General features: G+C 38.3%; 1 protein-coding gene across 4 annotated transcripts; it reads right to left on the bottom strand.

Annotated features, from left to right (window-relative positions):
* Positions 1–16,169: 16,169 nt before the first annotated feature.
* On the bottom strand, positions 16,170–23,779 carry LOC133830919 (uncharacterized). Of its 4 annotated transcripts, none has more exons than XM_062261035.1 (5): positions 22,664–23,777; positions 17,852–17,960; positions 17,499–17,634; positions 16,737–16,881; positions 16,170–16,424 (listed from the first exon to the last, which is right to left on the bottom strand). In XM_062261035.1, exons 1-4 carry the CDS (start codon positions 23,638–23,640, stop codon positions 16,754–16,756), a joined length of 1,350 nt encoding a protein of 449 aa, XP_062117019.1. In that variant the 5' UTR covers positions 23,641–23,777; the 3' UTR covers positions 16,170–16,424; positions 16,737–16,753. The 4 variants fall into 4 exon arrangements, with proteins under 4 accessions (XP_062117019.1, XP_062117020.1, XP_062117018.1 ...); XM_062261036.1 differs by having other exon boundaries at positions 16,419–16,536; XM_062261034.1 differs by lacking the exon at positions 16,170–16,424 and having other exon boundaries at positions 16,579–16,881.
* Positions 23,780–26,277: the final 2,498 nt, after the last annotated feature.

Raw genomic sequence — 26,277 nt, 5'->3', positions numbered from 1 at the left:
TTTTCATCACCCGATAGTCTAAATCACTACCTGATACCTAAAATACCCCTGACTTGCCAAAAGTCAATTATAATACCCCGTTGTGACTTTTCCCGCTATCTAGCCCTAGGATCGCCTCGAGTCGCCGGCTGCAGATTTATCCACATCATAATGTGGTTCTCGCTTATATCACATATCATATTACCACATAATATAATCAATTATCATATAAGCATCATTAAACATATAATTACTCATTAAATCACAATTATTCCAGTAATGCCCTCCTGGCACACTAATCAAGGCCCTTAAGCCTTATTAGTGAATTTGGGTCGTTACATATCACATTCACCCCTCTCAAGCCCAAGGCTTGGATGTGTTTGTCAAACATCCCGGGGTTGAGTTTTGTAGGCTTGGCGGTAAACCAAGAAGGTGTTTCTTCTCCTTCCTTCCTTGGTTTTTGGACAGCCAGATGTTGGATCTCGGTAGCGAATTTCTGTGTAATTTTTCTCCGAGGTTTGTTTGGTTTTGGCGTCTGGTGGGGTGGTCTCGAAGAAGCTAAAGTGCGGACCTCAGTGCATTTACCGCTCTGCGGGCTACTTGAGGATCCTGGTCCTACGGGAGTCTATTGCACTTCTTTACCCTCATTGTCGACTGTTCAGCTTGATGGAGGAACTGCTCTTCGTGAAGAAAGTATAAAGCTGAATGGAAGAGGATCTTCTTAAAGCGGCGGAGGCGATCCTCAGGAGTGCGACTGTTAGGAGACTTTGACGGGGAGTCGCTGCTTTGAGGGGTGTCAATCGACTGTGGGACGGACATATCAAAATTCGTGTGGTTGTCACCTCCCCTATAGTCAAAGCGATTCATCTACCAAAAAAAAAATGGGGAGGTGAGTAACCATACAAATATAAATCAACAAGAGCCATGTTTATTTTTCTACTTAGAAAAAATTTATCTAAGTAGTGAAAATATAGCATGCATGGGAAAAAATAAATTTTGTGCCTAAAAGTGCCTAAGAGTACCTAAAAGTGCCTAAGGGTGCCTAAAAGTGCCTAAAAAGTGACCCATGTGTGTGCCTAAGTTGGTGTCAGAGGAGTTGGGCATGTGGCCGAGCGGATGCTAGGGCATCTGACCAGCGCCCGTGTCCGTGTACGCGTGTGTGCGTGCCTAAGAGCTTGGATGAGCTGCGCGCATAGGGTTGTCCGAGGAGCTGCGCGCCTGGTCCGAGTGGCTGTGCGCCTGGGTCTGAGGAGAGGCCAGCGTCGCATCCTAGGAGCTGCGCGCCTAGTTTTCGAGGAGCCCAGTGTGTCCGAGTTAGCGCCTGGTCCCGAAGAGCCCCGTGGGTGTCTGAGGGTGCATGTCCGAGGGGCTCCGAGGGATCTAGTCCAAGCAGCTCAAGCATCCGAGCAGTGAACCCTTGGTCCGAGTGGTGAAGCAAGAGTCAGAGCCCAAGGCTATAGTCCGATTGGATCAAAATGTTCAAAATACAAAGAGCAATGGCCAATCAGCCATACCCCTTACCACAAACATAAACCCTAAGCCGAAAAAAAAAAACAAAGCCTAAAATCCCTAGCACAAACACATTTCTCATCCAAAACACACAACCACAAGATCAAAATGGGGAAATTGAAAGGTTTTCCAATGTTCTTGAGACCACATTCATATCATAAAATACCCATAAACACATACAAGCAATTTAGGTTGAAAAACTCATTTTTCTTTAAATTTCTATGAAATTGAAGGTAAAATTGAGTTACCCATAACCTAATAACATCAAAACAGCCACAAAACACCTTGTATTTCAAAGATTCATAGACAAATTCAAGAAAAAGTTCTATAGGAGGGTTTCGGCCATCTCATGCATTTTTCTTGAAGTTTTAAAAAAAAAAATAACAACAATATAAGAGCATGGAGGAGAAGACTTACCCAACTTTGAAGAGCCCTTGATTTTCTTGAAGAAATGAGAAGCTTCCCCTTGAAGACCCTTGAAGGTTCGGCCAAGAGAAGAAGGTTATGGAGTTTCGACCAAAGAAGATGAGAGGGTTTTTTTATTTTTAGCTCTCTTGTGTGTGTGTGGAAATGTGGGAGTATAGGGGCCTATTTAAAGGAAAAAAGTGGGAATTACCACTTATTTTTGGGCCCTTGGAATTCCTGGGATATTTTTTCTCCCCACAATTATGAGCAGTTGATTGCAGTGATCGTGGTCTGTAGAGTCGTGGTCTGTTGCATGGCGGGAATATGAACAATTGATTTTTTTTTATAGTGCTGTCAGCTGTGGAGAAAAATTTTTATTATGTGAGACATCATATAATAAACTTGGGGGGAAAATGTTATTCCCAAAATTTGAAAACGATGACGTGGCAATAGAAATGACAAATGGCAAGGAATGGTTGGGTGACCTGGCTTAGGAGTGACCTGGTAAACCAATGAAGCATTTTGACTGGCCAGAGAAGTGTCATGACCGACCAGGCATGACCTTGTCCGACCAGTCACATGCTTGTCTGCCCAGGCATGACCTTGTCCAACCAGTCACATGTTTGTCTGCCCAGGCATGACCTTGGCCGACCAGGCATGACCTTGGTCGATCGGTCATGACCATGTCCGACCAGCCAAGTGCATGTCTGCCCAGTCAAGTGCATGTCTGCCCAGAAAAGTGCATGTCTCCCCAGTGAAGGTGTGGTTGACCAACCTGAGTGTGATATGGATCGACTAGGCAAAGTAGGGCTATGTAAGAGATCCCAGAAACGGCTTCAACAAGAATCGATCTTGGCTTGTGCGAGAATCTCTCAGTTTATCCCTTGAATATAGTATACTGTTATATTTTGAATATTATTGTGAATTAAATATAATGAGAATAGCAAAATATCCCAATAATTGGGGGATATCATCTGTACGATCCTGAGCCTATAAATACAAGGTTTAGGGCATCATAAAGGGGACTTTGGGAACTTTTGATTTGAATTCTTATTTTCTAGAGAGAGAGAGTACTTATATTTGAGAGAATTCTTGTATTCTTGTAATCTGCACTGAAGAAACTCAGTTGACTCAGGTTCATCTGATCTTGAGTGCAGATCTATTATCACAACTCTAAGTGGATTAGACTATTACCAACACATTGGGGCTGAACCACTATAAAAATCGTCTGTGTCATTTATTTCTCTTAAAGGTTTTTATCGTTTTTGACGTCTACACATCGTTGCCCAAAAACGTGATCAATAGAGGTCATCTCGCAAATCAATGCGGGATGTGTCATCTCCCAAACTAACCGCCTCCAGCTCCTCTCCGCGTCTGCGCCCTCCATGATCCTTGTTCACAGAAGCGCTGGGGTAAAAACACCTTCTCTGATCATCCTGTCTGGGGACATTCTAAGGCTTAGAATCCTGCGGGTGTTTCCCTTGCGGATTGTTCGGATGATTCCGTCCTGGGACCGGATTCATCCATTATTTCCTAGGGAGATGTCCTGGGTCTGCCCTAGTTTTTGTAGCGGGAGGAGTTTTCTTTTGGGGGTTTGCTTTTTCAATGGGATCGACCACTTTGGCTTTCCCTTTTTCTTGAGCTTGGTTCGATGGACCGGCTCCAGGATGAGGGGATCGTCTCAGAGAAGGAGTAGGGGTTGTATTGTTGTTGGGTATGTCAGTCCTTATAGGTGGGACAGGCGTCTGAGTTTCGTGGGGTGGAACGACTGAGGGATTAACTGTAAATCCCTGAGCATCAATCAAAGCTTGAAGAGTCAGAAGAGACTCTTGCATCTGGTGGGTAGTCTCTTGTTGTTCTGCCATCTTTGCTTCTTGGTCAAGGACATGTTGTCTCAGGTGGACCACTTCTGAATCCTCCAGTTCAGGTTCCACATCATTCTCGCCAAGATTGACTGGATTCTTGGCCTCATGGTCTTCATACCCCTCTCCATCTTCCTTGTTATAGTCTTCATCGTATTCACCCCCTTCTCCGAAGTTTTGGGAGTCGTCAGGTGGGGGCCCATGATAAGGCACATCCTTCGGTTGGTCTTTAGGAAGTTGTTGGTTTTGCAATGGTTCTCCATTGTCTTGTTGTTGCTGCTGTTGAGCGAGATCAAACATGGTATGTCTGGTGTTCACCATCTTTGTAGATGACAAGGACTGGTTCAAGCTTTCTTCAGCTCTCAATGAAAGCACTAAAATGTTTACCGAGTTTCTCGAAAAATATAAATATATTGAGAAATAAGATCTAGAAAGATAGGCTAGGAAATGAACAAGATCACAGTTTTTACGTGGTTGGGGCATTAATGAACCTTAGTCCACAAGTCACTAGTATTAGGCTTTAGAGAGTTTAATAATGGAGGTTTTCTGCAAGTTCAACAACATTTATGCATACAAGAGAAAATCGAGATCCTTGCTACAGTGCCCGAATGACCCTATTTATAAGCAGTCATGTGACTTGGGTCGGACTAATCCAGGCCCAATAAGGATATAATTATAAGTGCTCCCCAACGGAGCCATAATACAAGAGTGTTGCATATTACAAGTGGTTAATCTAGGCCCGCTGGGCCAACTTAAGTGTAGAGCCATACAGCTACCCTTTGTACATTGGCACAAACTGATCCGCATGGGCTACCAGGGGGATCTTGGGGACAAGATCTATCAGAGTAGTGGCAATACCATTTCCTATGAACATTGTACGTTCCATGCGTACCCCATTCTGCAGGTTAGTTAGGGAGACCAACAATCGGATTTCTTGAGGATACATCAGCTGTAGGAAGGACTGGGCTTATTCTACCCAGATATGTGGTCCGGGTTCATTTACCGATGTCAAGGTTCATTTACCACGATGTGGGGTTCATTTACTATGGTGGACATCATAATACGATAATAGATTGAAGGACATCCTGATGGCGAGTTTGAGCATTGGCGATGGACCCAGAGACTTCACCTGGATCCCACTTGATGGGATCCATCTCCTGGAATGGATTGTCCATAGCCATAATCTAAATCCTAGAGGATAGAGATTGGGTATGCCCGGGAAGGTGGTTCAGGCTTGCATCTCAATTCTAGCCCCTTACTATGCTCGTGCTACTCACTAGTTATTGGGCTCAGCATGGTCTGGGCTGATAGGGTTCGGTTGCTCATTGTTCGCTGGGCTCAGGCCTCCCCCGAGAGCCCATGTGAAACGACCCAAAATTGCTAATAGGGTTTAGCACCTTGATTAACGTGTCGGGAGGGCATAATTGGTTTATATGTGTGTTGAATTGGTTAAATGCGTGACTATGTGACATGCATGACTTATATGATTATGTGAATATATTATACGCATGTTTATGAGTATTAAATATGCATGTTGGCCCTTTATTGTTCATAAGGGCATATCTGTAATTTTGGCTCATTGAGGGCATAAATGTGATTTTATGTGATAAATGGTTGAGATCACATTATTATATGGATATATTTGTAGTATATGGCTCGAGACGGTACTAGTGAGCAGATTAGCAAAATAGTCACAGCGGGGTTTAATACCCTACTCGAGGGAGCCTAGGGGTATTTTGGGAATTTAGAGAATATTCTGGGATTTATTGAGTAATGAATAGGTATTTGGTAATTAATTGGACACGATGGGATTAATTGGTAAATGGTAGGAACACTTGAGAAATTAGCGGGAACCGGGGAAAAATGACTGTTTTACCCTTAGGAACCATTAGAGGGCTAAATAAGTTTAAGGGGGGAAACTGGTCTTTTTGGGTTAAGGATATACTCGGATGTTTTAGGAAGTGATTAGAAACATCAGGAATACTCTCAAGCTCACTCTTTCCCTCTCACTCACGTACTCTCTCTCTACCTCTTCTATACCTTGAAGCTGAAGGGAAATTGAAGGAAAAAGGCTTGGTTTAAGCTAGAATTGGAGCTAAGTTTGGGATGGGTTAAACTGACGAATTAAGGTTGGAAGTGGGAAGAGAATAGCTAGAGAAATTCAAGCCATAAACTGAGGTAAATTTCAAGTTCAATTGTTGAATTATGTTGGAGATTATGTTAAAGTTAGAGCTTGCATGATTTTGGTTCTTAAGTTAATTCCAGGTACTTAGGGGGTAAGAATTGTATTCAGTCTAGATATAATGTTTGGACCAAAAGGATAGGAATTCTAGGCTTAATTCCAAGTTTGGCTGCTGGTTTGGGGTGTGAATTTTAGGTTAGGCTCGAGGAGAAACGCTGAGAAATGGTGGCTTTTCTGGGTTTAGGGGCTCAAGTCGCAGCCTTGTTCATCAGGCGCCGCGGCCCACGTGTTTTTGGAGGTTGGGAGCCTTTGGCCAGCCAGGCGTGCCGCGACCCTAAATGGGAAATTAAGGGAAAATAGGGTTTTAGGCTCGGGGAGGCTTGGGGATTCAAACCTAGGCGCTCAGGATGAATTCTACTACCCAGTTTAGTAGAATTTGAGGTCCCGGAGGATAATATTTGTTCCTTGAGCATTTATTTAGATTACATATTGATGGTTACCCATTGTCATTGTGACTAGGATTATAGCAAAGGCTTAGGACTGAGGATTATGCTCTGGACCATTCTTTATTCTTCGCTCGGGCTTTGTGGTAAGAAAACTGCACCATTGTGGTTGTGAGCAGGACTGAGGTTTCCAATAATTGAATATGGGAAATGTGCAATTGTACGGTTGTTATGTATATGAGAATGAATGGCCTAAGAGTGTCGAGGCTGATGATAAGCGTGTTGAACGCAGCTCGGCCTAAGAGAGCTGGGGTTAGCTAGATAAACAGATGGCTCGGCCTAAGTGTGCCAACCATGAACATTGTGTAACTGGTTAAGATATGTACTTGAGACTATATGCTTATCATTATATTAGTTTAACTTGTATTTAGTTAAATAACTAAACTGGATGGATTAAAGTTGATTGAATGCTACTGCTGTTGTATGTGTTTGTTGTTTATGGTTTTCTTGCTGGGCCTTGGCTCACGGGTGCTACGTGGTGCAGGTAAAGGCAAAGGGAAACTAGACCAACCATGAGTTGGAGAGTTGTGGGGGCGGAGTGTACATAGTCAGCTGCTCGGCTGCCACGACCGAGGGATAGTTACATGGACAGAGCTCTAAAATTTGTATTTTGCCACTAGAATGGCTTTTGTTGTATCAACTTTTGGGGATTGTATTCACCACTTATACCCTGTTTTTGAGATCCCATGTATCAAACATCTATTTTAATAAAAATTAACCATTTATGATCAAAATCTTTTAACCTTAACCTGATTGTTGACCTTAGGATCACATTATTGCTCAAACGCCTTGATTAGCAAGTATTGCACTATTTTTTTAAACACACAGTGTAACGGTCTTGGTTATCCAGGGCATTACACCATGTAACCCGTCTGGCCATGCCACGTGTCCAAGGTGGAAAATATGGATAACACTTACTTTTATAGATGAATTTAGTAGATATACCTGTGCATTTCTTTTAAAGCATAAAGATGAGACTTTTGGTGCTTTTAAAGTTTAGAAACTAGAAGATGAAAATCAACTAAATAAAAAGATTAATGTGCTAAGAAGTGATAGAGGAGGTGAGTACTTCTCTAATGAATTCAGTACATTTTGTGAAGAAAATGACATAATTCATGATTGCAGTGCACCTTATACACCACAACACATGGTGTTGCCGAAAGGAAAAATAGGACTTATCTAGAGATGATATATTCTATGTTTGTGTTTTATAAGTTTAATTTCAACTAATGGGGTGAAGCATTGTTAACCACTTTTCACATTCTTAATCGAATATTGATGAAGAAAAATGAGATATCTCCATATGAGTTATGGAAAGGAAAAAAACCGAATATAGGGTACTTCAATGTGTGGGGGTGTCTTGCATATTACAAGAAAAATGAACCTTATAGAACAAAGTTAGGTTCAAGAGCCATAGAAAATACCATACTGACGGCACTATCCAAACTTTTAAAGCTAGATTAGTAGCTAAAGGGTTTAGGCAAAATGAGGGTATTGATTATTCCGATGCCTATGCGCCTATTGCAAGAACAACTTCTATAATAATTTTGTTTGCTTTGGCTTCTATACACAACTTCTATGTTCATCAAATGGATTTCAAAACGGCATTCCTTAATGGTGACCTCAATGAGGAGGTCTATATGGAACAATCTGAAGGTTTTGGTTTACCAAAGTATGAACATAAAGTGTGTAGACTTGTAAAATCCTTACACGGATTGAAACAAGCTCCAAAGCAATGGCATGAGAAATTCTATCAAGCCATTATGTCTAATGGGTTTAGGCATAACAATGGAGACAAGTGTTTGTATTCCAAAACTTGTAAGGGATATGTGATCATTGTTTGCCTATATGTGCATGGCATGTTTATCTTAAGTGATAACATGAAAGGGATAGTAAAAACGAGGAGCTTTCTATCATCAACCTTCAAGATGAAAGATCTTGGAGAAGTTGATACCATACTTGGTATCAAAGTGGAGAAAAATAGTAGGGGTTTTGCTTTGGGGCAAGCCCACTATATTGAGAAAGTATTGAACAATTTTAACCATCTCAAGGTTAAAGATGCCAATACTCCATTCGACCATAGTGTAAAACTAGATAAGAATGAGGGAAGAGCAATGGCTCAATTGGAGTATGCAAGTGCTATAGGGGGTCTTATGTACGCCGCTCAGTGTACTAGACCTGATATAGCTTTTGCAGTAAGTAAACTTAGTAGGTTTACAAGTAATCCAAGTGTGGATCACTAGAAGGCTATTTGGAGAGTCCTAAGTTATCTTAAGAAAACTAAAGGACTAAGCCTTCACTACTCCAAATTTCCTTCAATCTTATAAGGATATATGGATGCAAGTTGGATATCCAATCTAGAGAATAACTTGTCCACCAATGGTTGGGTATTTACACTTGGTGGGGGTGCAATTTGTTGGGGCTCCAAGAAACAAACTTATATATCTCACTCCACTATGGAAGCAAAGTTCATACCTCTAGTTGCTACCAGCAAAGATGTCGAATGGTTAAGGGATCTTTTAATGGAGATACCCCTAATCAAAGAGAATGTATCCAATATATTAATACATTGTGATAGCCAAGCAACATTGGCTAGAGCATATGTAACGCCCTGGATAGCCAAGACCGCTACACTGTGTACTTATAAAGGTGCAGGACTTGCTAGTCAAGTCATTTAGTTAAAACGTGATACTGAACCCACTAATGAACTAAGGTTAAAAGGTTTTGGTTTCAAAAGTGTACATCTTATATAACGAAACATTTTACACATGGGATCCCAAAAAGGAACAGCGTTCGAAAGTCAGTTTACAAAATTTCCAAAGTTTAAACAACCATTAGCCATTCTAAGGCAAAAACAGACATTTTCGGTTCCCATGTTCCTGCCTTCCCCTCAACCGTGGCGGCTGAGCAGCTGGTCATGTACATTCAGCTCACAGAGCTCTCCAAGTAAGGGCTAATCAAGTTTTCCCTTGCCTTTACCTGCACCACGTAGCACCCGTGAGCCAAGGCCCAACAAGAAAACATAATATGCATCACAAACAATAATAACCGATGAATAATCCCTTATGCATGATCAACCACTTAGCACTCATATTAATCACATAGCATGTATTCAGAATCAAAGATGCAATTAAGCATTAATAACAATCAAGTTACATGATTATCCAGGGCCGAAAACTTAGGCCGCACCCTCTGTTTACCCCACTGACTCCGGCCCGCTTAAACTGAGCTCAGTGCATAATAAGCTGTCCTCGGCTACCAGTGGCAGAGCCGCGCCCTATGCGCTAGTGTAACCTTGGCACTCTTAGGCTGTTGGTTTACTGTTTACATGGCATAATTCCATCCTTTCATAGCATACATATTAGGGAACCCTTAGTCCCATTACAAATACATAACCAGGTGAAGTTTTCTTACCTTTAATTTCCACGTTCACTGACTACGAGCGACGACTCTCGAGCATGATCCGCTTCCCGAGCCGTAACTTAACACCTAGTGACAACCAAGGTAATGGATTCAATTAATACTCAAATAAAGGTTTCCGGGTACAATGCCAGCTTCCGGGACATCGAATTCCACCAAACACGGTGGTGAAATCGATCCCGAGCACCCTAGGTTAGATTCCCGCGCTTAAAATCCCCAAAAGATCAAAAATGCACCTAAGGGCTGCGGCCCCAGAAACCTAGTCGTGGCCCGCCCCCGAAACAGAGACCAAGCCTTTCTGAAGGCAGACACGCGCTGCGACCCTGCCCTGTGGCGCCGCGGCGCTCCCCTTCGGCAGAGCCTCCTTGGCTCCTTTGCTTCGTAGGGCCACAGCGCTCTAGAACAGAGTCGCGGCCCAACCCTTCGTGCCCAGAAAACCCACCATTTCCAACACCCTAACCTTATTCAAAACCATCCCAAAGCACCCTAATTCCAAAACCCATTAATCACAAGACTTTTAGCATGATCCTAACAACATAATCCAACAGAAAACCTAGTTTAAAACTCATTAAAATCCCATTTTGATTTCTGAAACCCAGGTACTTAAGAACACAAAAACCAGCAATGGAACACCAGAGTTCAGCCATTAATTCATGGATTCACGCTTACCTCCGCAGCAGAATCACTTCTCTAAGCAGAATCCAAGCCAACTCCCAAGCTTTCCACCTTAATTCAACCTTATATTAAGAAACTAGGAACCCTTAGATTTCAACTCTTAAACCTTATAATCAACTATTCAAAAACGAAATTTAGTGCTTACCTTAGTTTATGGTTGAATTCCCAAGCTGAAACTGAGCTATTTCCTCAAAACTCAAGCCCAAATCACTGGATTCCCAGCTCAGTTCCCTTAGATTTCAATGGTTTCCTTAAGAAGAGAAGAGACGGGAAAGAGGAGCAAAATGGGTCGGTTTGGGTTTTCTGTTCCACTGGCCTCTATTTTACTTAGTTAAGCTTAGTTAATTAAATCAATCCCAAGGGCTCGAGGTACCGGAAACGTCCCCGAGGGCAAAACAGTAAAATTCCCCAAAATTCCCGCCTAAGCTTCCTAACCTCTAATATATCTCCATATATTTATTTCCATAACCCAATAGTCTAGATGGCCACCAGATACCTGAAATACCCCTGACTTGTCCAAAGCCAAATATTAAGCCCCGTTGTGACTTTCCCGCTAACTGGCTCCCTAAGATCGCCTCAAATCGCACGCTGCAGACTTACCCACATAATAATGTGGTTCTCATAGACATAACATTTAACCACACTTACATTCATATAATCATACAAGCATGCTTATCATATAATCATGCATTAAATCAATAAACTCGCACATAAACCAATTATGCCCTCCCAGCACACTAATCAGGGCCCTTAAGCCATAACAGTAATTTTGGGTCGTTACATCATACATCAGAGTGTATAATGAGAAGTCTAGACACATTAGTCTAAGACATGGATATGTAAGAGAATTGATTCAAAGAGGAGTCATATCAATATCCTATGTGAGAACAAGTGAAAACTTGACGGATCCTTTTACTAAGCCACTAACAAGAGATTTAGTGGCTACCTCTTCTCAAGGGATGGGACTCTCCCTAAAGAGATTCACAATTGATGGTAGCCTATCTTAATACTAGTTACTTAACTAGTGTTAGGTTCAATAGGTAATAACAAGTCAATCAAGTGAATATTAGCCGTACTCAAATAGTCCCATCTGAGATATGAGTACTTGTGAAGTTACCAATTTGAGGGTTAAAACCAAGAGATTTTTTCAATAGAATTCAGTCTTGAGAAGACAAGTATTTTATGGTAATAAAATACTGCAAGAGTTCTACCTATATGGACCTAGGGGTGGTGCCGCCTCTCATGAGAATTGGGAGTATTCTCAAGAACGTCCATGAATGGAAAGTTCACATTGCCATTAACGGTGCAAAGCGAGACAAAGATGTCTCAAGTGAACATAGCAAAGGTGTGTGTGTTATCACTGGTTTGTTATTATGGAAAGTTGGCTCAATGCCTAGGGCAACCAAATTTTCAACAAACCTTGTGATAATTACACTATAGTAAAGTTTAAGTTGAAGAACACTTTACTTTATGCACCAATGCAATGGTTTCTATAAAAGAGAGTTATTATTTAATCAAGAGGGGGAAATGTTATATTTTACATATAATGTTGATTGATTAAACAAGTGTTACAATAGTGAACTATTTAATCTAGTGGGGGAATGTTATATTAATTATATAATATGACATTTAGATAAAATAATGTGACGATGTGTGTCACATATTGTAACATATAAAATGAGAGTTACATTTTTTGGATAATAGGAATATTCAAATATGTAACATATTTGGAGTTACAAATTCAGTTACAAGTTTGTAACCCCCAATTATTACCCAATAATGTGTAGATTTGATGTTACACATTTTTTATTTAAATTTGTCAAAGCCATAAGTGATATGGTTGTTGGAGATATGATTTTAATCCACATAATGTGTTTGGAGATTACAAAGTCATGTGGGAAGAGTATAGAGCCGTTTGGAAAATTGCACAAAAATTATGTGCTGAAATTGGGTTGTGGTCGTGGCCACAAGTGTTCCTGGCCGCAGCTTGGGGAATAGAGACTCACGACCGCGACCAGGAATAGCTCTGTTCGTGGCCAGTGAAGCTTACAGCCAAACCTAATTTTCTTTTTTCCATTTTGAACGGTTTAAACAACTCATGTAACTCCCAAAACTCATTTTTAATTTCATAAACATCCAATTAAACATTTGTAACAGCTATGTGGTTGGTGGAATTTGAAATTCAAAAGGTGTCTCAAAACTCTATAAATAGGAGTCTATTACTCTCTTGTGTGACACACTATTTTCTATCCACTAGAGCGCTTGGCTAGAAAATCACCTACATGCTTGTTTATTCTAGAGAGTTATTTCCATTTGAGAGAATCTCTTAGTGCTTGAGATATGAGAAAATAAGCTTTTGGATAAAGGTTTTAAACCTTGTTCAAGTTGGTGATCTTCAATGCTCTTCATTTTGGTTGTGTGAGTGAGAGTGTTTGTTTTTGTTCTTGTTCTTCTTGTACTTCTATTGTTTTTTATCTTCATCTCTTTATTCGTCTATTTACATATTTATTTGTATTTTTATGCTATAGAGTTGTACCTCCATCTATATCTCTTGTTCTTCATCCTTTAGTTTACTTGTATCAATTTGTTATAGAGTTGTATTTTCTATTACTCTCTTCTACATCTTTCTATATTTACATGTATTGTTTTGCAATAAAGTTGTAACTTATTTAATCAATCACTTTGTCTTTTGCATTCTTTTTCTTAGAGTTGTAAGAGTCTTACTATTTTCCATTGAGGCAATATATATATATATATATCTAACATGTTGCTCCCTCAAGCTCTATCTCCTCCAACGCATTGGTGGCTCTCCGAGAAGCACAGAAGGTCTAGGTTACTGTTACTGTTATATTATTTTATAACATAATGTAAAATTATATTATATTATAATATAATGTTTTAGATTAAATAAATGTGACAAAGTGTGTCACATATTGTAACATATAATAGAGAGTTACAATATTTAGATATATGAGATATATCCAAATAATGTAACATATTTGGTGTTACAAATTTGTAACCTCCAAATATTACCCTTTATTGTGTAAATTGTTGTTACACAATATTGAGATGAATTTCATAAAAGTCATATGTGATATGGCTGTTAGAGATATGATTTTAACCCCAATAATGTGTTTTGGGAGTTACAAAATCATTTGGGAGGGTTTGGAACCATTTGGAAAAACAGCACAATTTTTGTGCTGAATTTGGTCAGTGGCCGCGGCCACCAACATTCAGTGGCCGCGGCCTGTGGGTCAGAGACCAGTGGCCGCGGCCACTAATGTCTCTGGCCGCGGCCACAGGCCAAAAACTAACCAAATTTTAAGTTTTTTCAATATTTGTTGAACGGCTCAAAAAACTCAAATAACTCCCAAATCTCATTTTTAATTCCATATTAATCCAATTAAACATTGGTAACAGCCATGGGGGTTGGTGGAATTTGAAATTCAAAGGTTGTCTCTAAACTCTATAAATAGGAGCCTATAGCTCACTTGTAAGACACAACTTTTCTATCCACTAGAGCACTTGGCTAGAAACACCTTGAGGCTTGATAATTCCAGAAAGCTTTTCCAATATCTGAGAGAGATCCCTTAGTGCTTGAGTTAGGGGGAAATAAGCTTTTGGACAAAGGTTTTATACCTTGTTCAAGTTGATGATCTCCAATCCTCTTCACTTAGGTTGTGTAAGTGAGAGTTTGCTTTTGTTTCTGTTCTTCTTTCTATTGCATTGTTTTCTACTTATTCTCTTGTTCCTATTACTTGTATTTCTTGTTCAAAGGTTGTGATCTTCTTTTCTTTATTTCAAACATTTTAGTTTACTTGTAACATTTTGCTTTGAGTTGTATTTCCACCATTCTCTTCTTCATCATCATCTTCTCCCTTTCTTTGGTTTATTTGTATTTTCAGTTATAGAGTTGTAACCTTATTTAATCAATCTATATTTACTTGTAATATTATTGCATAGAATTGTAATATTGTAATCATTTCCATTGAGGCAAAACAATATTTTCCTAACAGTTACTAGAGAAGGTCTGGGTTCAGGCTTTTTCCACGATCTAGACTTTTCTTTTTATTTTCCTTTTTTCTGGTGAACTCCCATGGAACTCGTAGAACATAGGATAGTGACTACATTTAAGTAGTCAGTCTGAAAAAGAACCCAATTGCATTTCAGTAAGTTTTGGGTTCTAGGATTGAAGATGAATAGTGGGGTTATGAGGGACCAAAGATGAACAATGGATGGATGAGAATGAATAGTGAAGGGTTCTAGGTAGAAGATTTATGATTTTATTTTATTTTTGAGTTAAAAATATGTGTTTCATTTTCATTAATTATAATATTTTTATTAATTATTTCTATATTATTTTTTTATATTTTATATTCATTTTTTTAATTTAATAACGTTTTATTTATACAATTTAATTCATTAATTAAAAAACTTGAGAGTATTTTGGTCATTTTGAAAAATTGTTTGGCCAAAATCAAGCTAATGTTATTATTTTGTTCCATTTTATAAAACATAATGTCTTATTTGTCATTTAACAAAATACAAGGGTCGATCGAGTATTCAGACAAAACACAGGGGTCGATCAAGTATTCAGACAAAACACAGGGCCAAATTGATATTTTTCATTAAAAATAAATGAAGGGTATTGTTTTTTTTTTATTAAAACTAATGTTGACAAAAATAGGCTCAATTATGTATTTTGTATTGTTTGATAATGCAATTTAGTATTAATGAAATTACAAAGCTATGAATAACTATTTAGTAATAAAATAATATATACCCTTATTTATATACAAATATCATTCTTTTTAATTAAGAAAAAAAATTACATTAAAAATTATCAAATATAATAGTAGGAATATTGCTATGTTATTTTATATTCATATAGCTATTCTATTTTCCATTGCTGTGAGTAAGTTATTTTGTTTAACTGAATAACACTTGGCTTGGCTATATAACCAAGGCGATCAATAAACACGTTCCATTTTTCTTATCTACGATATGACATCAAAGAAGGAAAATCCCTTCGACCCTCTACGCCTTCGACGGGTTATGTTGTTCATCTTCTCCGACATAATTATTCATTCACTTTCTTTCTCGGTGTTATATAATAATCTCGATGCTACTAACATTATCGTCAAGTTTAGTAACAAAGTCCTTTTTTTTTTTACTTACACAATTGGGTTTGTCTTTGTATAAAATATATATGTGCACCTTAGTACTCAAATATTACACACAGTGACACGTCACTATTTTTTAAAGCAGTAAGTCTCAGTTTTAATAAATGTGATTAGCTAGACTAAACTGCCACATTACTATTAACTTTGTGTAATGTTTGAGTATATATTCACATATCATTACTCTTTTTTATTGTGCCTAATTTTACCTATCAATAGTTAAAGGGTTTATACTTTTTTGGACCCTGTATTTTTTCTCATTACCTGTTTGGATCTTATATTTTAATAAATTACTTTTTAGACCCTATATTTTGTAAAATAGTTAAAATAGAACTCTAAACTCAATTTTGATGAAGAAAAAATTAAATATAATATAATTTTTAAGCATAATGGTTTTATTTTTGTTCTGAATTGTTAGTTTGGTAAATTATTTGTGATTTTAGTTGAGAAAACATTAACCAAAATCGGGTTTAGGATTTTATTTTAACCATTTTACACAACATAAGGTCTAAAAAGTAATTTGTCAAAACACAAATTACAAGTTTTGGAAAAAAAATACAGAGAACTCACATTCTATTCTGTCATTGGATGAAGAAAACCGTACTATTATCCCACAACATTAGAATTGTTGACTTGACAGAATATTGATATTGGACCATGCTTTCATGTGACTACTGATTCTGAATTGGTCAATCCTCAGTTTCTCTCCCTGTGACAACAATTAAGTTTTGCTTGAATTTGATACACACTGATGCGTCCTCCATCAGAAGATGTTAATTGGTCAACAACTGGAATTCTTTTTCTGACTTTTTGGCAAAATCCTAATTCGACATTTGAATTGTATTTTTCCAAATTAAAGAAAATTGTAGAAGATAACAAGGCGGCAAGAACTCTTTGATTTTAGTCTATTTTCAAATACAAAATGTATGGCCTTCCCTTGCATGAAACATCTAAGCTCATGCCAAAGAACCTTTTTTTATGTTAGATGAAAGGCTACAAGAATCATGATAGCATTCGTCACCTGTAAAATCGATTTAATTATTGTTGCTTCTTGGTCGATGATACGTGAACCAGAGAAAGAATGTGCTGAACAATCTCAGCAGAGGCATTAGGTTTTGCAGCTTTAAGAGCCCTCTCAGACATATCTGCCATTTTTCTCTCGTCCCCTATAAACCAAAGTCAAACCATAAATAAAAAAAGCATCTGTAAAGATCAAATACCAATGTAATACAAGTGAAAATGGAAACTGACATTATAATGCACATTTTTCTGGTAAAAAAGTACTAAATAAATACAGTGATAAGAAAGTTTGAACTGCATGATTTTGCAGAGAACCACAACATAATAACCATCTGTTTTATTTTTTTTTACTAGTAGAAGCAAGGTGCTGTGTACATAGTCCCGGCTTGAAAGAAGTGATTTATGTTTGAAAAGCAGACCTCTTCTTTATGCTTATGGGACCCATCTAATTAAATATATTAGACTTATTTCCTTGTGTTGATTTCAATGCCATGTGGTAGTAACCCTTATTGACAGATAATCTCATTGATTATGTACCAAAATCTCTAAATACACTAAGACTTCACAACATGCAAATTGTCAAATAATTTGACAATTGCCTTAAATATGCGAGTTAATAGAGATGAGAAACAGCTAGGTGAGAAAATCATTCTGCAAGAGAAAAATGTTTGGACGAAAAAACATGTTGAAGATAGTATTATCAAAGAATCATGTTTAGATGCAAATCCAAACAGCATAGTAGCAACCAATATATAAGAGATACCTAATAAATCTTCAATGGCAGTTTTCAGGGTGGTCGAATCAAGTTCATCTTCAGTTATAAGCTGTGCATCAGCTAAATCTGCCATTAGAGATGCATTTTTAAATTGATGTCCTTCAGAAACATTTGGTGATGGTATCTACATAGTCAAAGTGAAACATCATCTACTTTTTCCCCCCTTCCTCAAGTAATGGAACATGAAGCAAAATCAGAGTAGGCCATGTGAGATGATCTCACTATGGCAAGAAAGTAGAAAGCAAGTTGATTAATTAATGTATAGTAAAATAAACGACACAATATCCAGTCATGGCATGCGTGTAAATAGACACTGGCTGAAAAACAAAAGGAGAGAATACCAGAATTGAAGGCTTCCCATGGGCCAAGATCTCATAGCAAGTCATTGCACCAGCTCTGGAAATAACAAGATCTGCAGCAAGGTAGGCTAAATCCATGGAATGCATGAACCTTCATGAAATAATTTACATCAGCTGGGAAAAGTATGAACACATACATTTGAATGCATTGTATCAGATAAGATGAGACAATTAGTTTCAAATAATTTCGATAAACCTAGCTCGATCATATTGAAATAATGGCATAAAGAAGGCAACAAAGAGAATGGCCAGCATTTGCGTTTGATCATTTTTAAATAATGGCATAAGAAAGGCAACAAAGAGAACGGCCTACAATTTGCATTGGAACAATAACAACACAAGTCTAATCTGTACTCCAGACCTAATAACGTAAAAACTCAATAAAGAATCTAACTGATTAGCCTAATTTGATAAATTCCATCAACCTTAGTACTGTTACCATATAGAATAGATTCTTAGAATACGCTATAACCCATTTCCTTTTCTTCAATATGATATATTTGGAGCCATGGACGAGGGATCCAGTTTAAATACAAAATGATATTGGGGACTTTGGCAGGGTCGAAATAGAAACTTGACAAGAAATATGTCTGTCTGGCGTCCTATCACTTGCGGCAGACAGTTCTCTACTTAACCCATTCTCTTTTTGGACCTCAGTAGCTCAAATACTGATCCTGAAACATCACAACTTTCCATATAATTTTTTTCTCAAATAACAAGAAGACATTTTCTTTACAACTCTGCAAATACTAAAAGAAGTGGCGTGTATAATAAGTGTTGGTTTTTTTAGAATAATAAAAATAGTTAAAGAAAGAGATATTTTATTATTCATGTCATTGCTTTTCTAAATAGAGCTGAAAGAAAACAAAATATTTGTAAAATTTAAAATATTTCCTTATATCAAGCATGTCTAATAAAGAAATTAACAACCTAAAGACTTGATACCAATTATTTGAATAATTTTAAAGTAAAATACTAAGGCACTTAAAATCTAACACTTCTCCTTGCCTTAGTATTGTTTATTAACATTTCAAATCTAACAAAACATTTATGTAATCGTTAAAATAAGAGATCATCATCTTCATGTTGATCGGTAATAACCTTTGCCTCCTCTTGTTGTTGTGACTTGCAAATTCGTTCTATGTGTCCAAGCTTTCCACATTTTTTGCACTTGACATCAGGTCTCCACCAGCACTTACTTTGTGGATGATTTGTTTTCTTGCAGTACGAACATGTTGGATATTCATTTGTGTTGTTGTTGTAGTAGTTGTAGTTATGGTTGGTGTGGTTGTGGCCTCCTCCTTATGCTTTGAGAGCACCCTCCATCACATCTTCTTTTCTCATCATTCTCTCTTGCTCTTGTGCCTGTAATGCATTAACCAATTCTACCAATGACATTTTTCACAAATCTTTGGTATTTTCCAAAGTTGTGATTGTTGCTTCATATCTTTTTGAAATTGTAACAAGAATTTTTTGTAATATTCTTGATTCTAAAAATTCAGTTCCAAGAAGTCTTACTTTGTTTACAATATCGAGAAACCTGTAAGAGTATTCTTTGATCATTTCAGAATCTTTCATTTTTTTAAGTTCAAATCACTTGATCAAGTTCAGGACTTGCATAGCTTTAATTCTGCCATCTCCTTCATATTCTTCATATTCTTTCTTGAGATACTGTAACGACCCAAATTTACTAATAAGGCTTAAGGGTCTTGATTAGTGTGCCGGGAGGGCATAACTGGATTATATGTGATTTAATGATTAAAAGCATGTTATATGATTATTTGAATATCTGACATGCATGACTATGTGTATTAGTATGCATGTAGGCCCTGATTAGGTTAGAAGGGCATAATCGTAATTTTGGCCTGTTGATGGCATAACTGTATATATGTGATAAATTGTCGCAACCACATTATTATGTTTATATATTTGTAATCTGTGACTCGAGACGATCCTAGTGAGTGATTTAGCGAAAAAGTCGCAGCAGGGATTTATACCCGACTCGGGACGAGCCTGGGGTATTTCTGGGAATTTAGAGAATATATTGGAGTCTATTTTGATAATGAGGAATATAATTGGTGATTAGTTAGGTGTCGGGAAGTAAACGGTAAAAGTTAGAGACATTCGAGGAATTAGCGAGAATTGGGTGTAATGACTAAAATGCCCCTAGGTTGATTAAAGGCTTAGGAATAAATGGAGGGAAAATTGGTCATTTGGCTTATAGGGGATAAGTATTATCAGGCTTTATGCCTTAGTGGAATATGTAGAAGGTCTTAGAAGTCTGAAGGAAAAGAAAGAAAAGAAAGGGAAATTGGAGGTCTATCTCTCTCTCATTCGGTTGGAGGTCTCTTCTCCATTTCTTGAAAGAGTTTGGAGCTAAAACTCAGAGGGAGTCTAGGCAGGAGCTTGAGGCTAAGGTCTTTGGTCTGGTTTGAGGAATTAGCAAGGAGTTAGCAAGAGCAATCCATCCACTTGAGGTAAGGTCTAAGGTTGTTTTCTTCAGTTTCTAGTTTTATGTAAACATGGATTGTGAGCTGAGTTTTGATGGGGAATCCTAGGGAGTTGAGGCTGAAGCTTTGAGGGGGTGAGGGCCAAGCTAGTGTGGAGGATAATCTAAGTTGAGCTCATCCATCAAAGGTAAGAAACTCTGGTTTAAGTTTTGTGAATTTTGTGGTTTTGCTGAGATTTTGAGCTTTAGGTTCAGCATGGTGAATTTTGAGTCTTGGGGTGCATGTGATTGAACTTCTTGTGGTTGGGACTTATGGGATGAGTTGAGGATGTTGGGAGACTTGTTTTGAAGTTTGGTTAAGGTTTGGTTGAGTTTTGAGTAGGTTTGGCTCGGGAAAATTCGAAGGAGAAAATGTTGTGCAAGGTTGTGCTATGACTAGCGCTACAGCGCTAGTCACTGGGCGCTGTAGTGCTAGGCCCTGAAGTTCCTGAGCCTTTTGGCTCTGTTTGTAGCGCTATAGCGCTCTCCTTAGGGCGCTGTAGCGCTACCCTGTTTCTAGAAATGGGTTTTTGGGTTATTTTCAAGGGTTTTTGCCCGGGGGTTCGGGGTTTGATTCCACCACCCTGTTTGGTGGAATTAGGGCTTCCCGATGGCTCGGGATTGGTCCCGAGGCTAGGTTTTGGACTTGAGGTTGGTGATGATTCTGATCTATGGCTATGACTAGGTGTACGCTAGAGCTCGAACGGGATCGTGCTTGAGGATCAAATTGAACAAAGCTAGCAAATCTAAAGGTAAGAAAACTGCACCCGGCTATGTTTGTGATGAGATTAAGAGCTTCCTATATCTGTAAGATGTCATAGATGGTATTATGCCATGAGACATGTGATAAACGACCTTAGGGTGCCGTAACTAATATTTGCGCACAGAGTACGGCTCGGCCACTGGCGGTTGATGACAGCTTAATATTCACTGAGCTCGGTTTAAGCGGGCCGGAGTCAATGGAATAAATAGAGGGTGCGGCCTAAGGGCGCTAACCCTAGTTATCATATGTGAATTGATTACTGATATGAAATGATATACTTAGTATGCTGAATACTTGATTAACATGAATGCTTAGACTGTTGAGTACATGCTTATGCAGTATGAGTTGTCTGATTGTCTGTTGAATGATTATGCTCTGTTATTGTGTTTTCTTGTTGGGCTTTGGCTCATGGGTGCTACGTGGTGCAGGTAAAGGCAAAGGCAAGTTGGACCAATCCTGAGATGGAGAGTTGCGGAGCTGAATGTACATAGTCAGCTGATCAGCCGCCACGGCCGAGGAGTGGAACAGGACGAGAAATGCTTAACTATCTCTTTTTCCTTAGAGTGGCTAGCAACTGTATCTAAATCTTAAATCTTTTGTAAACGGTCTTAAACTTATTACTTTTGGGATCCCATGTAAAATGAAAATGTTTGTTTATAAGAGATGAAGCTTTTGAGACCGAAATCGTTTAATCCTAGTTCAACTATAGTTTCAGTAACATGTTTCTAACTAAATGACTTGATTAGCAAGTCTTGCAGCTTTATAAAAACACAGTGTAACGGTCTTGGCTATCCAGGGCGTTACAGATACTCTCATATATCTTTTGATGACTTGAAGACATGATGCATGTGAAAATGGTAGTTGTGACTGAACCAAACAAGTAGACCTTTGCTTTTGATTCCTTTGTCTTTATGGGCTTTAATCTATGTCATAGTGGGATTGTTCGGAAGTGCATGAACTTTATAGTCTTCTTCCACAGCATCGCATAGCTCTAACGCTTTCATATATGTCTCCATACGTACTGTCCAAATATGGTAGTTGTTTCCGTCGAATATATCCGAGCAAAGTTTGATAAATTATTTGTTTCGGTTTCCATGAGTTGTGTTTATGGATTTTGGATTATGTTTATGGTTTTCATGTTATGGTTTTTTAGGTCATTATTTTGTTTCTCAATTCTTAGGTCCCTCAATAAATAACTCTAGATACCATTTGTTAGTTTTTTGGGAATATAAAAATCTAAAAAATAATTAAAAAAATTGATATTTTATGAGCTTGAAAATTTAAAGAAAAAAAAAGAGATAAAAATAATTATAAAAAAAGATATTTTATTCATATTATTCTTTTAGAGCTGAAACATAATAAAATATTTTTAAAATTTAAAATATTTCCTATTATCAACTAACAACCTAATAACTTGTTCTATTGATCAATTATTTGGATAATTTTAAACTAAAACACTAAGGCACTTAAAATCCAACAACAATGAAAATCACAAGTAGGTCACTTGGAAAGAAGAGGGAAAAAAAAAAAGAAAGAGACTCACGGTGTTAAATGCAAACGTGGGTGATTCTTAACAAGGCTCTCCATCTCATTAAAGTCTTGAACCCCAGTTTGCCATATGAGGAACAGGTTCTCCTTCTCCATCAACATTTGATGATAAAGATTCAACGTAGCAATATTTACAGCGTTAGCACCTAAAGACCCTCCAAGAATCAACACAACCTTGGCATCAGGATCCTCAATTTTCTCAGACTTCGGAAATAAACGAAACCTCGCCGCCCCTTTGGACGCAGCCTTTTTCGACGAAAGCCTGACAGGATTCCCGGAAACGACACACTTTCCCTTGGGAAAACAATCAACGGTCGAATTGAAAGCCACGAAAACGACATCGGATAAGTGGGAAAGAACCCAATTGGCAACACCCGGTACAGAGTTCTGCTCTTGGATCACCAGCTTGATGCCTTTAATGGCGGCAGCCAAGCAAGTCGGGAATGAGACGTACCCACCAGTCCCAATCACGATATGGGGGTCGAAATCGCGCAGTTTGGCTAAACACTGGACCGTTGATTTGAAGAGACGGTAGGGTAAGAAGAGGTTCTGAAGAGAGAGGAGAATGGGCCGGGCTAATCGGACAGCAGGGATGTGTTCGAAGTCGTAGCCAGCGGAGGTTATAGAGGCGCTTTCCATGCTGTTGGGTGTGCCTAAAAAGAGAATTTGAGAGCTGGGTTTAGCCAGTTTGAGCTGGTCGGCTATGGCGATTGCTGGGTATATGTGCCCCCCAGTCCCGCCGGCAGCGAAGACCACGCGTAAATTGTCGACCGAAACTGCATCGTCCTGGGCTGTAACGATTTGGTCATTGGATTGCTTTAGTGACAGACAGCAAAGGATCCTCAAGTTCCTGTCTTTCGAAACAAAGTTAGAGAGAGACAAGACTTGCCTGGCTCCAGATGAAGAAGGGTTGTAAATCGGTGGAGTTGGGAACTTTGGAGTGGGGAAGAGGTAAGAGATAGTAAAAGCCATTAAAGCTTTGGTCGATCAGATGCATTTGCAAAATAGAGTTTTGGGACAGAGAGTAGTCAAAAAGACAAAGTTTTAGCATAGTTTTCATACTCCACTCACATGGCTTCTTCTACTAACAATTTTTTTTTCAAGTATATGCGAAACAAAATTTATATGAAAACATTACAACAAAACGGTTATTTTAGACGGTTCTTCTATTTTATTTTTGTGCATAATTTGATGCATATGTAGGTTGCGTATCGCAACACTTAAAAAAAAAAAGTTTTTTATTTAATTAATCAAACTCTATTTTTATTTTTTTTTAATTTTAACTAAAATTTATTAAATTTTAAAAATAAAATTTTTTTTATTTTCAAAATTTTTTTAAACTATTATTTTTTTCTCTTATTCAAATTAACACCTTATATTGTTAAATAAAAAATAAAAATTATCAAATACATTTATTATTTTTTATTTAAAAATAAAACAAAAATAATTACTAAATATATTTTTATTTTTTAAAAATAGAAAAACAAAAATAAAATAATTTTTTAATTTAAAAAATTCAAAAACAAAAATTTTACTGAACAATACATCACTATTCATTTTTTAATAGAGTGGAGGAGTTTGGTAATGGTGGGATTTAGAGAATGACATTTGACATTTGACTGATGACTATTGAATAGAATAGAGGGAGCGAGCCTGAAGTAAGCATATTATTAATAATTTATTTATTTATTAAGATTTAGGAAATTGAGAACCGAGGAGACAATAAACAAATAAAGTGATAGTGAAAATAATTAATAAGATTCTTTTCTTTCCCTACCATTCGGTTTCTCTCCTAGGGAAAAACCCTAGGGGCGTTTTGGTAAAAAGAGTAAATATTTTTTATAGAGATATTCTATTTACACCCTAAAAATATATAGAGCACCTATTATTTAAAAAAAAAATATTTTTTAAATTATTTTAACACTTTTTCTCAATATTATTTTTGACATTCTTTAAATTCTTTTTTTATGAATTTTTATGAATTTTATTTTGTTTACCCTAAAACGGCTCATGGTGACGTGGCAGGATTAGCCTACACTTGGCAGGGACGTGGCAACTTTAAATGAATGAGTCATGTTCGACTATCGACCAGAAAGTTATTGATTTATTAAGCCTCATGCTAAGGTGCGACCAGTCTGGTCGCACACTTTCATCTACTTCCTTTGGATGCGCAAGCTTGTAATATTTGCATTAATTGTATTTTCCTTTATTACATTGATACACAAATCTTAATTGTAATTAAGGCTCGTTGGCCCATGTAACATTCTTGAGCCTATAAATAAAAATCAAAGAGCTCAAAGGGGGGACTTTTGAACTTTTGATCATTGTATTCAAAGGAAATAGCACAGTGTGATTATCCACCGAAATTGTAATCCTCTCAAGGCTTGTGAAACTCGCGAACCCTAGTTCATTGATCACAACATTGGGATTCAATATCAATAAGAATACTAAGTGGACATAGGTCATTACCATCTAGTTGGGGCCGAACCACTATAAATAGTTTGTGTCATTTTCTTTCCATTTAATTATTTGCTTGTTTCCCTCTTGTTCTTTATCGTTTATTTGACTATGTGTCGTTGGCCAAATTGAGGGTCAACATTTTAGTGCTTTCATTGAGAGTTGAACTCAAGACTTCAAGAAGATCAAATGGCTAAGACATCCAAGAGAACTGGGAAGACTTCTGGCACTGCATCCACTCAACCCCCTCCTCCAAATGTGGCTGTAATTGAGCCAAACTTTGATTTTGAGGAGGAAGAAATGGATTCTGAAACGCTCAGGACAACACTGAGTGTATTGCAGGACGAGTTGGCCAATCTGAGGGCCAATCAAGAGAATGCGGTGGAGACCTTGGCTACAGCAAAGGGAAATTGAGTGTCAGTATCAGGAACTTAATGAACCGCAGACAAACATGGATCCCTAGTAGAGAGATGCCACAGCCACTTTAGAAGAAACCATTCAGTTGGCTCGGGGACAAGCTGCGCTGAATTCTCAACCGGATCAACCACCAAATGCACCGCCGCAACGGGCCCCAAATCTGAGTCCTCCACTTCAGCCAGCAAGTCCTCAAAAGCTGGAGCAACCGCCTGCTGCTCAATAGGATATCCCAATTTAGGATCCCGAGCAGAAGCCACCTTCTCAAGTTGGTCGAGGCAATCCCCAACGCTAGAGGCAGAATAAGGCCGGGCAGCCTCCCCGAAGCCCTAGATGCCCAGTGGCTGATGAGCCAAATCCACTGAGCAGGGGGCAACGTCATTCTGCTAACAGAAGGCACACCGAGTTAGGCTTTGCGGTCAAGGGACCCCCACGGCATAATAATGCACGGGGAACCACCGACCAATGCACGCCTCCCCCTGACGCTCGGGAGATGCCAGCTAGAGGAGGAAACAGCGTGACCAGCGGGTTGCGCTATAGTCGGTCGCATTTTAGGGACGACCATGATTATAATGAAGCCGACTCCGGCAGGAGAAATGCTGGTCGATGGCATGAAGGAAGAGATGGAGATAGGAACCCCCCCACCAAGAGAAAATAAGCCTACGAGCCAAAATGTTGGGGGGTAGCCTAGACATCATAATGTCTTTGATCGGTTGGGCGCTAGCGAGCAAAGGCGCT

The sequence above is a fragment of the Humulus lupulus genome, chromosome 4 (genome assembly GCF_963169125.1).
Source record: "Humulus lupulus chromosome 4, drHumLupu1.1, whole genome shotgun sequence".
NCBI lineage: Eukaryota > Viridiplantae > Streptophyta > Magnoliopsida > Rosales > Cannabaceae > Humulus > Humulus lupulus.
Note: the sequence above shows the minus strand (reverse complement) of the source record. Positions and strands in the feature narration are given on the sequence as shown.

What these genes read in the sequence shown, in the direction of transcription:
- LOC133830919 (XM_062261035.1), bottom strand. Translation starts at nt 23,640, where the DNA reads ATGGCTTTTACTATCTCTTACCTCTTCCCCACTCCAAAGTTCCCAACT. An exon ending in CCACGTTTGCATTTAACACC is followed by an intron (nt 17,961 to 22,663) that starts GTGAGTCTCTTT and finishes TATTTCATGAAG; the next exon opens with GTTCATGCATTCCATGGATT. An exon ending in ATGGGAAGCCTTCAATTCTG is followed by an intron (nt 17,635 to 17,851) that starts GTATTCTCTCCT and finishes TTGACTATGTAG; the next exon opens with ATACCATCACCAAATGTTTC.